Genomic DNA, 12,808 nt, shown 5'->3' on the forward strand with positions numbered 1-12,808 from the left:
CCTCTATATATTACATCATAAATGATTAAATGGCAATTTTTCCTACAGTTGAGTGAATTTCTTAAAATTCTCCCATAAAACGTCGCGACGCCATACTTTATGACTGATAAAATTTTACTACGAAAAGATTTTACGACCATGTCCACAATTTTTTAATAAATTTTGTATAAGTATTAACATTATAGACGTGTCTTTGTTATTATATTTTAATCATTTAGTGGAAATAATATTATGTACCTATGTAATAATATATGAATAAGTATTTTTTTTTCATATGATGTGCAGGGGCGTCTACACTAAGATAATAGGAGAGAACGCTAAAATAAAAACTGATATTAATATAAAAATACCAATAATTGGACATAAACTACATATTATTACGTATTAAAAAAAAACTTATGTGCCTATTAGAACATGAATTTTCGAAAAAGAAAGTGGTCAAAGAATTGTTTGTTTTATAACATTTTTATTACACCACTTCAATTTTTCATCATTTACCATCATTATTAGGTATAACTCGTATACTATTTCCCTTCAACATGTCAATTTTACTTACAAATTCAAAAGCCAAGAACAATAAAACTGCTGTTCACACGGAACTCATATTTGCCTCCTGAATCATATAAATTCAACCAAATTTCCTACATCGAAAACATTTATTATTCAAACGAGAAATGCCATAGCGCCGTAAAGTAGCGAAAGTTTCTAAACAAAATATACTTAAGACACTCCATTACACCAATCTTGTACACTGTACAAAAATGTAGCAACATATTTTCAAAATAATACAAGCAAATTTCAGCAATAACGGCCGGTAACAAAGTACATATTTGCATATACGTGTGATGTACCTATCATGGAAAGGCTGGTACGTGCTAAATTCATGAATTAAAAGGATAACTCCGTTATATCTTTTCAAGTGCTTTTTGTGCAGATTTTTCATGCCTTACTCCAGATAAAGAGCCCTTCAAGCGTCTAGGGGGTATTATGTAGTCTTAAGAACATGTCTACGAATCGTTTCATTATATTAAAAGACGTTATGTAATTAGTACAAATATTTCATAGTTATAAAGAGCCGTCTTAAACTTTTTTGTTTGAAATACCTGAAGATGATATTTGAAATTAGTCGTAGTAACTATTTTAAAGGTATAATTAATTGAGTAGATTTTGTTGAGTGAGGCTTTAATTAATAAAAGTTATATCAAGGATTGAAAAATAAAAATATTAAGTACGAAGATTTCTATTTCTATTCGTGAAAGTTAAGGATTTCTGCTAAATGTTTATAGCTGAAAATTAAAGCTGAAACTAAAAAAATTGAGCCTTACATAAATATAGGTAATCAGGTACCTATTTCTTCTTTTTTACACCTTGTTGAATGTAGATTGTAGAGTCGCAACATCCATTTTTTTTGTGTTATTCCAATTTGCTTTTACAATTTTCAACTCTTCTTACCAGAATCGTCCACTTATCACCAATCAATCGATAATATAAATATCAATACAGATTGAGAAACAGCTACACAACTACCCTTATACCCAAAACTAGGCACGTACCCCATACATTACCCAATACACACATCTAATCTCGAAAATTAATAAGACAACTCCGCTATTCTCACAAGTGCGGGCAGATTTTTCATGCCGAGTCGAGTGGGCCCTCAGCCGTTCTGAGTGTCATTGTTATAACGTATAATAGACGAGGCCACTTCAGAACGCCTTTATGTTGTAACTTGTAACGTGTTTTACGGGATTTATCGGTTACCCTTGGCATGGTTTCTTATCATTTTGTATATTAAAAATATATGGTACTAGAAAATTTAATAGATAGAAAAAAATCAATAACAAGGATTCGAAGCTGCGCCTTTTTGCCATCCCGGGGCGACGCCTATCTCTAGGCCACCTGTGTTTCCTCTTGCGCAATCGAACTTATAAAATATACCTACTCCTAATATACCTACCTGATAATCAGTCAATTTCATACTTCTAAATCTAACAGTTTTGAGTTGAATTTCATAGCTAGAACTTACCATAGAGCTTAAAGGTTTTAAATAATTTAAACTGTTTTACATCTATACTAATATTATAAAAAGGAAAGGTTTGTATGTATGTATGTATGTATGGTTTTCACGCATAAACTACTGGACCGATTTTGATGAAATTTGGCACAGATAACCTTTAGACCCTGAGAAAGAACATAGGCTACCTTTTATTGCGAAATATGTACCACGGGCGAAGCCGGGGCGGACCGCTAGTAAGTAAAATTTTGAAAATTTAATTTTTAGGCGGATTAACACCGAATCATTTAACTTCTAGGATACTTCTTGTGGAAAAGCCCATCTTTTTAAAACAAACGATTAAAGATAAGGGTTCTAGATATTAAAATTCAAGTGTAAACTTCGTCCTATTACCAAAATTATTATCCTTAGCATTCTCACCTTTCCAGTCACATTATATATCCATTATCCACGAAACAAGGTTAACGATGATTTTATAAATAGTTAAATACCCTCGTTACAAATTAATAAATACATTTATCGAAGCAAAAAATTGCCCAATTACAATAATAGACTAACCTCCCTCATTTAAATAAAGGTGATCTTACAATTTAAGGGAAGGGAGGATTCAATTACTTAAGGAAAATTGTAAGAAACGATTATGTAGATACCGAGCATAGTATAAAGAAAACAAGTAGGCCATCTCCCGGAGTTTAGGTGTGCACGGTACCTAAACTAGCGAGGCGCAGGGTTGTCACTTGTCACATTGATATCCATACTAATATTATAAATGCGAAAGTAACTCTGTCTGTCTGTCTGTTACTCAATCACGCCTAAATTACTGAACCAATTTGCATGAAATTTGGTATGGAGATATTTTGATACCCGAGAAAGGACATAGGCTACCTTTTATTGCGAAATATGTACCACGGGCGAAGCCGGGGCGGGCCACTAGTTTTAAATAATTGTATAAACAAACATCGACCGCTCACAGCAATAGCGCGGCCCTCACGAGCACGGTCCATGAGAAGGAACCGAGCGGCGTTGTGTGCGTGCGTCAAGCTAGCGTACGTACATGAACGGGGGCGTGGCGAAGCGCTCCGCGTACATACAAACGGCACGATGTACCTTTGTTGGAAGATAACTTACTCGTTCTCTTTATACTATGTACGAAGTGAATAGCAAAATGACTTGTTATTTTTAATGAAAGCGAATACAGCTTTGTTAAAGTAAGGTCAGGTATTTTGTAAATTTGAATATTTTAGTGGGTGCTCCATCATTATTTTTAGCGTTTGTAATGTATTCGTTTTGAATCGATCTGGTTCTGAGAATCATCTTCCAATTCTACTTGTTGTTAATGTCGGCTGAAGGCCCTCTCTTAGTGGACTGTAGTGGTGTGGGGGTTTGCAAATAATACAAACAATTATTTCTTCATACGTAGAGGGCCAGGGTGCCGAGCCGGAGCGGAGTTATTCTTCTTGCTTTTCTGAAGCGCGGGTGGAACTGGAATGCCGTGACGCAACCGGTTTTGCGTCCATTTTTATACTTTACGCGTTATCCCCTCCACTCCGGCTGGCCACGCCCCTTACCTCACTCTTTATTTCTCAATCATTTATTTTTACATTGTTTTACAACTTTATTGTGTTCATCATAATTATTACAACATATTATTTTAATATTACATCCATAATATACTCCGCCAGCGCCCCGTTTAGACTGCGCGCACAATTCTTTACAAATTTTCTTTTATACTACCCCGTCCCCCGCTTCAGGTGTATAAATATACTGCGGGGGACGGCGTGTGCGCTCAGTCGCGGACGTGACGCTGTCGCATGACGAAATACAATAATATCAATTAAATCCTAATATCACACAATTAAAATATTCATATAACATAAAGAAAGACATAAACATTCACTAATTCACATAATATACGAAAGACATAAACAAGTAATAACATTATCTTAAGAAACACAAACATTTACAATCTACAATTAAACATCTACAATATCAAACAAAATATAAACATTTTCTATTCTACTAAACATTTTTAACACAATAATAACCTTTCAGGCATAAGCCTTCATAAATCTTTATGCAATAGTGAATAGACAACACAAATAACTTTACGTACGAACTGTTCCTTATACTTTACTATACAGATAATCCTTCAGGCATAAGCCTTCAGGATTTTATACTGAACACTTATTTTACTTTACTAGACTAGTTAGATAGTTTGCTTTACAAAACATAAACTTTTCAATATAACTAGAACAAATACGTATTAATTTTCATACTAATTATTTTATAAGCCTTCAGGCGTAAGCCTTCAGGATTCTAACGTTATATTTACAATAAATTAGGTACTTTACGGTTTGTCGTGCACATTTCTCCCGCCGTCGCACTCTGCGATTTGAACTGGTAGCACGACGATCTTCTTGGTGGGCCGCCGGAGGATCCTGCCGCCGCTGGTCTCCACGTCGACCACTCGTACCTCGCCGTCCTTGCCGGGATACGTAGCGACGACTCGTCCTCGGGGCCACGTGTTCCTTGGTTGATTGGAGTCGCACACGATGACCAGGTCGCCGATCTTGGGGGCCGCGCCGCTTGCGTGGGGCTCCCGCCGCTGTTGGAGTACGGGCAGGTACTCTCGCACCCAGCGTCGCCAGAAGGTGTCGGCGAGCTGCTGCGCGCGCTTCCAGTGTGTGCGCGCTGTTGTTTGGTCTTCCTCGATGGTGCAGGGTGGCGGCACGTAGCAGTTGGAGCCCAGCAGGATCATATTCGGTGTGATGGCGGGCGGCACGTCGGGTGTCACGGCCACATGAGTGAGTGGGCGTGAGTTTACGGTGGCTTCTACTTCGGCGAGGAGTGTGGCGAGCGTCTCGTCACTCGGGCGCTGCTCGTGAAGCGTGTGGCGTAGGGCTTCTTTCACGGTGCGTACCATGCGCTCCCACGCGCCGGCCATGAATGGGGCGGCCGGCGGAAGGAAGCGCCAGCTGATGCGGCGGGCTGCTGCTTCTTCTTCAAGTGCGGCCCACGCGTCCGTGAGCTCTCTGTTGGCCGCGCGGAAGCACGTTGCGTTGTCACTCCATATCTCGGCCGGGCAGCCGCGCCGCGCTATGAAGCGGCGCAGCGCGTTGATCGCTGAATCGGTGCTGAGTGACACGACGACCTCCAGATGTATGGCACGCGATGTTAAGCACGTGAAGAGGGCCACGTAGCGCTTCTCTCGATGGCGGCCGACGGTTACTTCTTGCGGGCCGAAGTAGTCGAGTCCGGTGAATGTGAATGGGCGCGCGTGATGCGCGAGGCGTGCGGCGGGCAGGTTGCCGGTCGATGGGCGCGCGGGCTTCGCGCGCAGCAGGCGGCAGCGCGGGCAGCTCTTCAACACCTCCTTTGTCGCGGGTCGTATTCTTGTTATCCACAGTCTTTGTCTTAGTTCGTTTACTACAATTTCGACGCCGCCGTGATGCAGTTTTTCATGTATGTGTTGTATATAGAGCTGCGTATACTTGTGTTTTCCGTCGAGCACTGTCGGGTTTGCGGCCTCTGCCTCGATCGCGCTGGCTTCATTCACTCTTCCTCGTAGTTTCAGTATTCCGTTTTCGTCTAAGGCGACACTTAATCCCGCTAGCGGACCTTGATATTTTTCAGTGAGCGGGTGTCCTTGTTGTAGTATCGCTATCTCTTTCCCGTACGTTGCTTTCTGTGTTAATTTCACAAGTGTGTTTTCCGCGGCGCGTAGGTGGCGCGCACTTAATATTCTATATTTTCTTTCTTCATTGTTCGGACGGGAGACGATTTTTTCATTGTTCTTTTTCACATTTCTTTTCCACGTCGCGTCTTTTTCTTCGTTTTTTCTTGTACGTTTTCGGCGTGTTGCATTGACGAGTTGTTTGGGGCGACGACAGAGTTCGATGAATTGCAGCACGCGGGCCGTTGTGCGCACTAGCCGAGTCCATGTTGAGAAGCGCTCGATGTCGATGAATGCGGGGGCGGGGTCCGACGTGTTCAGCGCGCCGCATTTTTCTTTTTCTTCGCCCGTGTCGGTGATGATGTTTTCTTTTTTCTCAACCGGCCAGTCGCATTCTTCGTAGCGGAGGAAGTCTGGACCGGTGAACCAACGGTGTTGCGGGTCGAAGTCAGCGGGGGTGTTGCGTGTAGCGTCGTCCGCCGTATTGTGCGCCGTAGGGACCCAGCGCCATTCATCCTTTTTCGTGAGGTCTTCTATTTCGGCTAGCCGGTGCGCCACGAATGTTTTATATGTACGTGGCTCGCTGCGTATCCATGCAAGTGCTGTTCTTGAGTCGCTCCAATACACTTTTCGCTTGAAGACAAAGTCGTGACCTTCCTCGACTGTTCGTGTGAGGCGTGCTCCGAGCAGGGCGGCTTGCAGCTCTAGACGTGGGATCGATATCGGTTTCGTGGGCGTGACCCTGCTTTTCGCGGCGGCGATCGCGATGTTTATCGATCCGTCGGCGCGCGTCGCTCTTATATACACGACTGCTGCGTACGCTTCTTCGCTGGCGTCCACGAATGTGTGTACTTCTCTCTCAGCAGCGGGTTCGTAGTCATAGCAGCGTGGGATGCGGAGCGCGTCGAGATGCTGAATATTCGCCACCCAGTTTTCCCAGCGATGTTGTAGCGCGCCGGGAATGGGGTCGTCCCAGCCGGTGTTGTACTTCCACGTATCTTGCATTATTCTTTTCGCCGGTGTGAGGATGGGCGCGATGAGGCCGAGTGGGTCGAAGACCGACATGATGAGACTGAGGGCTTCTCTCTTCGTAGGTGTTCGCTTATTTTCGATTATTTCCTGTGGTACACGTTTTGTGTTTACGCGAAAACCGATGTAGTCTTGTTTCACGTGCCAGAGTAGTCCCAATGTTCGCTCTGTCTCGCTCCCGCCGATCTCGACGGTGGTCGCCCCGGTGTTCGTAAAACTTCTTATCGCGTTTTCATTGTTCGATGCCCACCCACGCAGCTCGAAGCCGGCGTATCGATGTATGCGATCGACGTGCGCCGTTATCTCTCTTGCTTCATCTTCGGACGCGTAGCTATGTATATAATCGTCCATGTAATGATTTTCTTGTATCGCGCGTGCGGCTGCCGGACTCTCGTGCGCGTGTTCTTGCGCGTTTCTATTCTTGATGTAGAGTGCGGTGCACGGTGATGAAGAGGCGCCGAAGATGAGCGATGTCATACGATATTCATCGGGCGGCCCGTCGTCGCGTCGATCGCCACGCCAGAGGAAGCGTAGCGCGTCACGGTCTTCTTCTATAATTTTTATCTGCATGAACATTTCCTTGATGTCGGCGGACACGGCGATTGGATGTTGACGGAACTTCATGATGACGGCAGGCAGAGATTGTAGTAGGTCGGGCCCGGGCAGCAGCATGTCGTTGAGAGAGCGGCCGTGTGACTTAGCGGCCGCGTCGTGCACCAGACGAATCTTCGCTTTGTCCGGGTTAATCACTGGAAAGTGCGGGAGGTACCACACTCTCCCGCCGGTGGGCGGAGTCTGCGCCCTCTCTGCGTAGCCGGACGAGAGTAGATTTTCTATCCTTTCTTCATATTGTTTTTTCAGCTCTCCGTCTTTGTCCAATTTCTTTTCTAATGTCTTCAATCTTTTCAATGTGTCGCCGTAGTTGTTCGGTGTATCTGCGGACTCGTCTCTCCATAGGAGTCCGGTTTCATATCGGCCGGACGGCAGGCGTTGACTTTTCTTTTCCAATATGCTGAGTGCCTGCTGCTCCGGGTCGCTGCGCTGTCGCTTGGGTTCGATGCCGATGGACTCTAATTCGAAGTATTTCTTCATCATATTTTCGAGTGTGTCAGGTGACTTCTCCGCTTCCGAGAGATGAGAACAGAACAAAACTGGGTGCTTGTTCGAGGAGCGGCAGCCGTGCAGGACCCATCCTAATAACGTCTTCGATGCGACGGGCTGATTCCTCTTGCCGTGCCGTAGTTTTCGTGTTATAATGAGCTCCCAGTTGTCTTGTCCTATCAGCAGCTTCGGTGTCGCATTTTCATACAGTAGGTCCTCTTGCAGGTCGTGCAGATGGTTGCAACGGGCGATGTCACTCTCGCGGATGGACTGCGTGAATGCGTGGAGCTGGTGCACGGTGCGGGCGTTGTCTAATGCGTATTCTTTTTCTTCATGTCGTCCTCGTACTCGTGCCTTCACTCTCTTGCTGTATTCGTGTTCATTCTCGTGCCCATTCACGCCTTGAATTGTGATGGACTCGCGTGGCCCGTCGAGACCCAGCTGCTCTGCAAGCGCCGTTTCAATGATGGTCACCGTGCTTCCTTCGTCGAGCAGCGCGTACGTGTCGCATTTTCCTTTCGGTCCCATGATGGTGATGGGAGCGATCTTCAGATACGCGCGGCGGCGCGTAGGTTGCTCCGACGTGGCGCTGTTGATGTTAATCGCTGATACTAGGACTTTCTCTTCACTGGCTTGCGGTTGCGCTGTCTCTTCAATTTTCTTTTCCGCTGTCTTGGTATGGTGGAGCATCTTGTGGTGCTTCATGGTGCACCCGTTGAGGCCGCAAGGACGAGCGCGGCATGTTGCTCGTTGATGTTTGCTTCGAAGACAGCGGAAGCACACTCGATATTTCTTCGCTATTTCCCATCGTGTATTTACGTCGCTGTTCGTAAATTGTCGACACTCGACGAGTTTGTGCTCTCGCTCGCACATCGGGCATCTTGTTTCTCGCTCGCTCGCGTCGTTCGTTGCGTAGGCTCGCTCCGTCCTTTTCCTTGTTTCTGTATCTAATGGAGCGTAGCTGGAGCACTTGTCTGCTTCTTTATTCAGGAATTCTGCGAGCTTTTTCAGTAGCGGTGTCTTGTCGCGTTCGTCGGCAGCGAAGTCGTACCATTTATTCTTCATGATCGGTGTCAGCTTTTCCAGTACCTGCCGCAGCATTTCCGGGCTGTGCAGGTATTCTTGTTTTCTTAAAACTTCGACGGTGGCGACGATATTCGATATTTTATTTGCGAATATGCAGATGTCCCGCGGGTTGTCCGTTACTCGCGGCAGCGACTTGATTTTTTCCATTTCGCCCAGAACCAGCGCGTCTGGGCGGCCGAACCTCCTCTGCAGGGCTTCAATGATTTTCTCGGGTCCGGTGTGCGATATGAGTAGGGCGGTGACGGCTTCTAGGGCTGCTCCTTTCAGCGCCTTTCTCAATCGTGCGACGTTTTCCCCGTCGGTGAATCCTTCTTCAGTTTCTTCATACGATGCCTTGAATGATAGCCACTCGTGACTGGAGCCGGTGAACGTTGGCAGTTCACCGCCGTATCTTATTACTTTTCTTTGGCTTCTTGCGACTTCATTGAAGGCGGTTACAATTGCCGCAACTTCTGGTGACCGCGTGGGCGGGTATTTCTTCGGTTCCCGTGGCCCGTCGTCTTGTTCCTGGCGGGCCCCCCATCCTCGATCTTCCTTGTTGTCGGCGTTCTTCGCTGTATAGCGTGGCGGTGAGAGCTCGCGAGTCGGGTTGGCGGCGGGTGGCAGTGGCTGGCTTAAATGCTGTTCCAACCACGACTCGACCCGTCGTTCCGGTTCGTAGTCCTCTTCTTCCTCTTCCGTTGTTGATTCTTCTTCAGCGCGTATTCTTTCTAGCCGCGCCTTTTCCAGTTCTGCTGCGGCCTTCGCTTGTTCCAGCTTCAGTTCAGCTAGGCGCTCTTTCACCTCCAACTCCGCGAGGAGTCTCTTGCGGGAGGCTACGGAGCGCCGCGACCGCACCTCTGATGCCTGGCGGAGCGTCTTCGAGCGGCGTGCTGGCGACCCGGCGGCGACGTTCGATGGCGCCGCGAGAGCGGCGTTTGTATTCAGGTGTACGTTGCTCGTCGGCGCCGCGGAGGCGGCGGTCGTCGGCGCGTCGGTGTTGTCGGCTGGCGCCGCGAAAGCGGCGTTTGTGTATCCCACGACAGGTGACGGTGCTGGCTGCAACTTGTCGACGGGCATGGTGCTCGGCGTAGCTGGCGTCGAGCTGCTCTTCTCCTCTGTCCTCGTTGTTCTCGTCGCGGTCGTGCAGGTCTCCGATGTCCCCGTAGTGTAGCTCGTTTCTCCCGACGTATTCGTAGACGACGTTCCTGTGGCGGTGGCGGTCGCTTCTGATGCTGATGGTGTTGTTCCTCTTCCGCTCCGGCTTCTCGTGTTCATTTTTCTTCTTATCCGGCTCGAAGCTGACCAATGTTAATGTCGGCTGAAGGCCCTCTCTTAGTGGACTGTAGTGGTGTGGGGGTTTGCAAATAATACAAACAATTATTTCTTCATACGTAGAGGGCCAGGGTGCCGAGCCGGAGCGGAGTTATTCTTCTTGCTTTTCTGAAGCGCGGGTGGAACTGGAATGCCGTGACGCAACCGGTTTTGCGTCCATTTTTATACTTTACGCGTTATCCCCTCCACTCCGGCTGGCCACGCCCCTTACCTCACTCTTTATTTCTCAATCATTTATTTTTACATTGTTTTACAACTTTATTGTGTTCATCATAATTATTACAACATATTATTTTAATATTACATCCATAATATACTCCGCCAGCGCCCCGTTTAGACTGCGCGCACAATTCTTTACAAATTTTCTTTTATACTACCCCGTCCCCCGCTTCAGGTGTATAAATATACTGCGGGGGACGGCGTGTGCGCTCAGTCGCGGACGTGACGCTGTCGCATGACGAAATACAATAATATCAATTAAATCCTAATATCACACAATTAAAATATTCATATAACATAAAGAAAGACATAAACATTCACTAATTCACATAATATACGAAAGACATAAACAAGTAATAACATTATCTTAAGAAACACAAACATTTACAATCTACAATTAAACATCTACAATATCAAACAAAATATAAACATTTTCTATTCTACTAAACATTTTTAACACAATAATAACCTTTCAGGCATAAGCCTTCATAAATCTTTATGCAATAGTGAATAGACAACACAAATAACTTTACGTACGAACTGTTCCTTATACTTTACTATACAGATAATCCTTCAGGCATAAGCCTTCAGGATTTTATACTGAACACTTATTTTACTTTACTAGACTAGTTAGATAGTTTGCTTTACAAAACATAAACTTTTCAATATAACTAGAACAAATACGTATTAATTTTCATACTAATTATTTTATAAGCCTTCAGGCGTAAGCCTTCAGGATTCTAACGTTATATTTACAATAAATTAGGTACTTTACGGTTTGTCGTGCACACTTGTAATTGAATGAATCACAAAATATCGTGTAATGCTTAAACGAACAAAGATTGTGGTTCTAGTTCTCAATAAAATTATCTCTATGATAAAATTTTTGATTACCCTTGTGATTGTATACAACAATAGTTATACCTTGAACATACCTAAACGTTCTATGATAAACTATAGTGTTAAAGGGAAGAATAAATAGGTCGTAATTGCCAAATGTAGTTGCTTAAATAATGTGTATTCATAATAATTAGCTTCCTTCTCTTAACATATCTACTAAAACGTTGAAATACTTGAAGATTGAACTGTAAATCATATTATAAACCAATTTTTAAACTATGTCATAAGCTATTTGTACTGTACGAAGATTTTATTTTATACTAGGTTTCCGCCCGCGGCTTCGCCCGCGCTGTTAAAGAAAAACCCGCATAGTTCCCGTTCCCGTGGGATTTCCGGGATTGCGTCATTCTCCCGGGATAAAAAGTAGCCTATGTCCTTTCTCGGGTATCAAAATATCTCCATACCAAATTTCATGAAAATTGGTTCAGTAGTTTAGGCGTGATTGAGTAACAGACAGACAGACAGAGTTACTTTCGCATTTATAATATTAGTATGGATTGAAAATATGAGCTGTCAAAGTTTATACTTTCCAATATCATTGAAATCGCTCAGAGAAGTTTGCTTCGATACTAATATATATATATTATTCATTGCTTTGGAAGCCGTGGAAGTCATAATTCTAGTCCTTTAAAATATATTTGTGTTAGGGATGATTTTTCAATCATTGGTTACAACTTATTTGTCGAACATTGTATTTCTACAACCATTTCAAAACTGTTTATAATAACTATTAAACGAAACTGAATCTATCTCTAGAATCATTTAATTTAAGGCATTATCAAAATATTATAATATAATTATTGCAAGCTTATTCATCATTCATTCTCTTAAAGGTTTTGTTTCTATTTCTAGGCAGATAACGTCGTGGATTGAAGACTGGCAAATTCATGTTGAGATCGCAATAACCAGCCATGTTTAATTATGGTATTATATATATGAATTTGCCAGTCAGTTCAATTCACGGCGTAAACTGACTGGGAATAAAAGGTCATACAGCTCCAGATTATCTGGGGGCACGGCAGTGCCCCCGCCAAGTCGAGCAAAAAAAAAGCGGCACGGCCGTACCATCCTTTTCTCGAAGCAATTCGGGCCTTTTTCGACCCCCTATAATTCGGTTGTGGATTAAGCAAGAAACCTGAATCTTCAGTAACTAATCCGGCATTGTATAAACACGGAATATTTAAAATTTCAGTCAATTTGAACCAGTAGTTTAAGAATGACAACTTGTTAAAGTTTCTAAATTTTGTCACTCACTGACTCACCGATCATCAAAAGTCCAAGGCACTTCTAGCAGACTTAGAAGCTTCATATTTGGAATACATAATATAGAGTTTAGTGTCTTAATCATGGGAAAACTTAAATATTTTGTAATTTCGGTCCAGTTTTCCAAATACACCAACTGTCCAAGTCGATCTATTTGTTTAAAACGTTAAATATTTTTAATATTGGCATGATAATAACTTATCTAATAA

At 44.0% G+C, this 12,808-nt stretch overlaps 1 protein-coding gene across 1 annotated transcript; it reads right to left on the reverse strand.

Annotated features, from left to right (window-relative positions):
- Window positions 1-4,361: 4,361 nt before the first annotated feature.
- Window positions 4,362-10,160, reverse strand: LOC149476556 (uncharacterized). Its single transcript, XM_089711657.1, has one exon. The coding sequence runs from the start codon at window positions 10,158-10,160 to the stop codon at window positions 4,362-4,364; it is 5,799 nt and encodes a 1,932-aa protein (XP_089567783.1).
- Between the last annotated feature and the right edge of the window lie 2,648 nt (window positions 10,161-12,808).

The sequence above is a fragment of the Colias philodice genome, chromosome 27, assembly GCF_061535455.1.
Source record: "Colias philodice isolate Cphi_HAF_F1 chromosome 27, ilColPhil1 Martin Lab GWU primary, whole genome shotgun sequence".
Taxonomy (NCBI): Eukaryota; Metazoa; Arthropoda; class Insecta; order Lepidoptera; family Pieridae; genus Colias; species Colias philodice.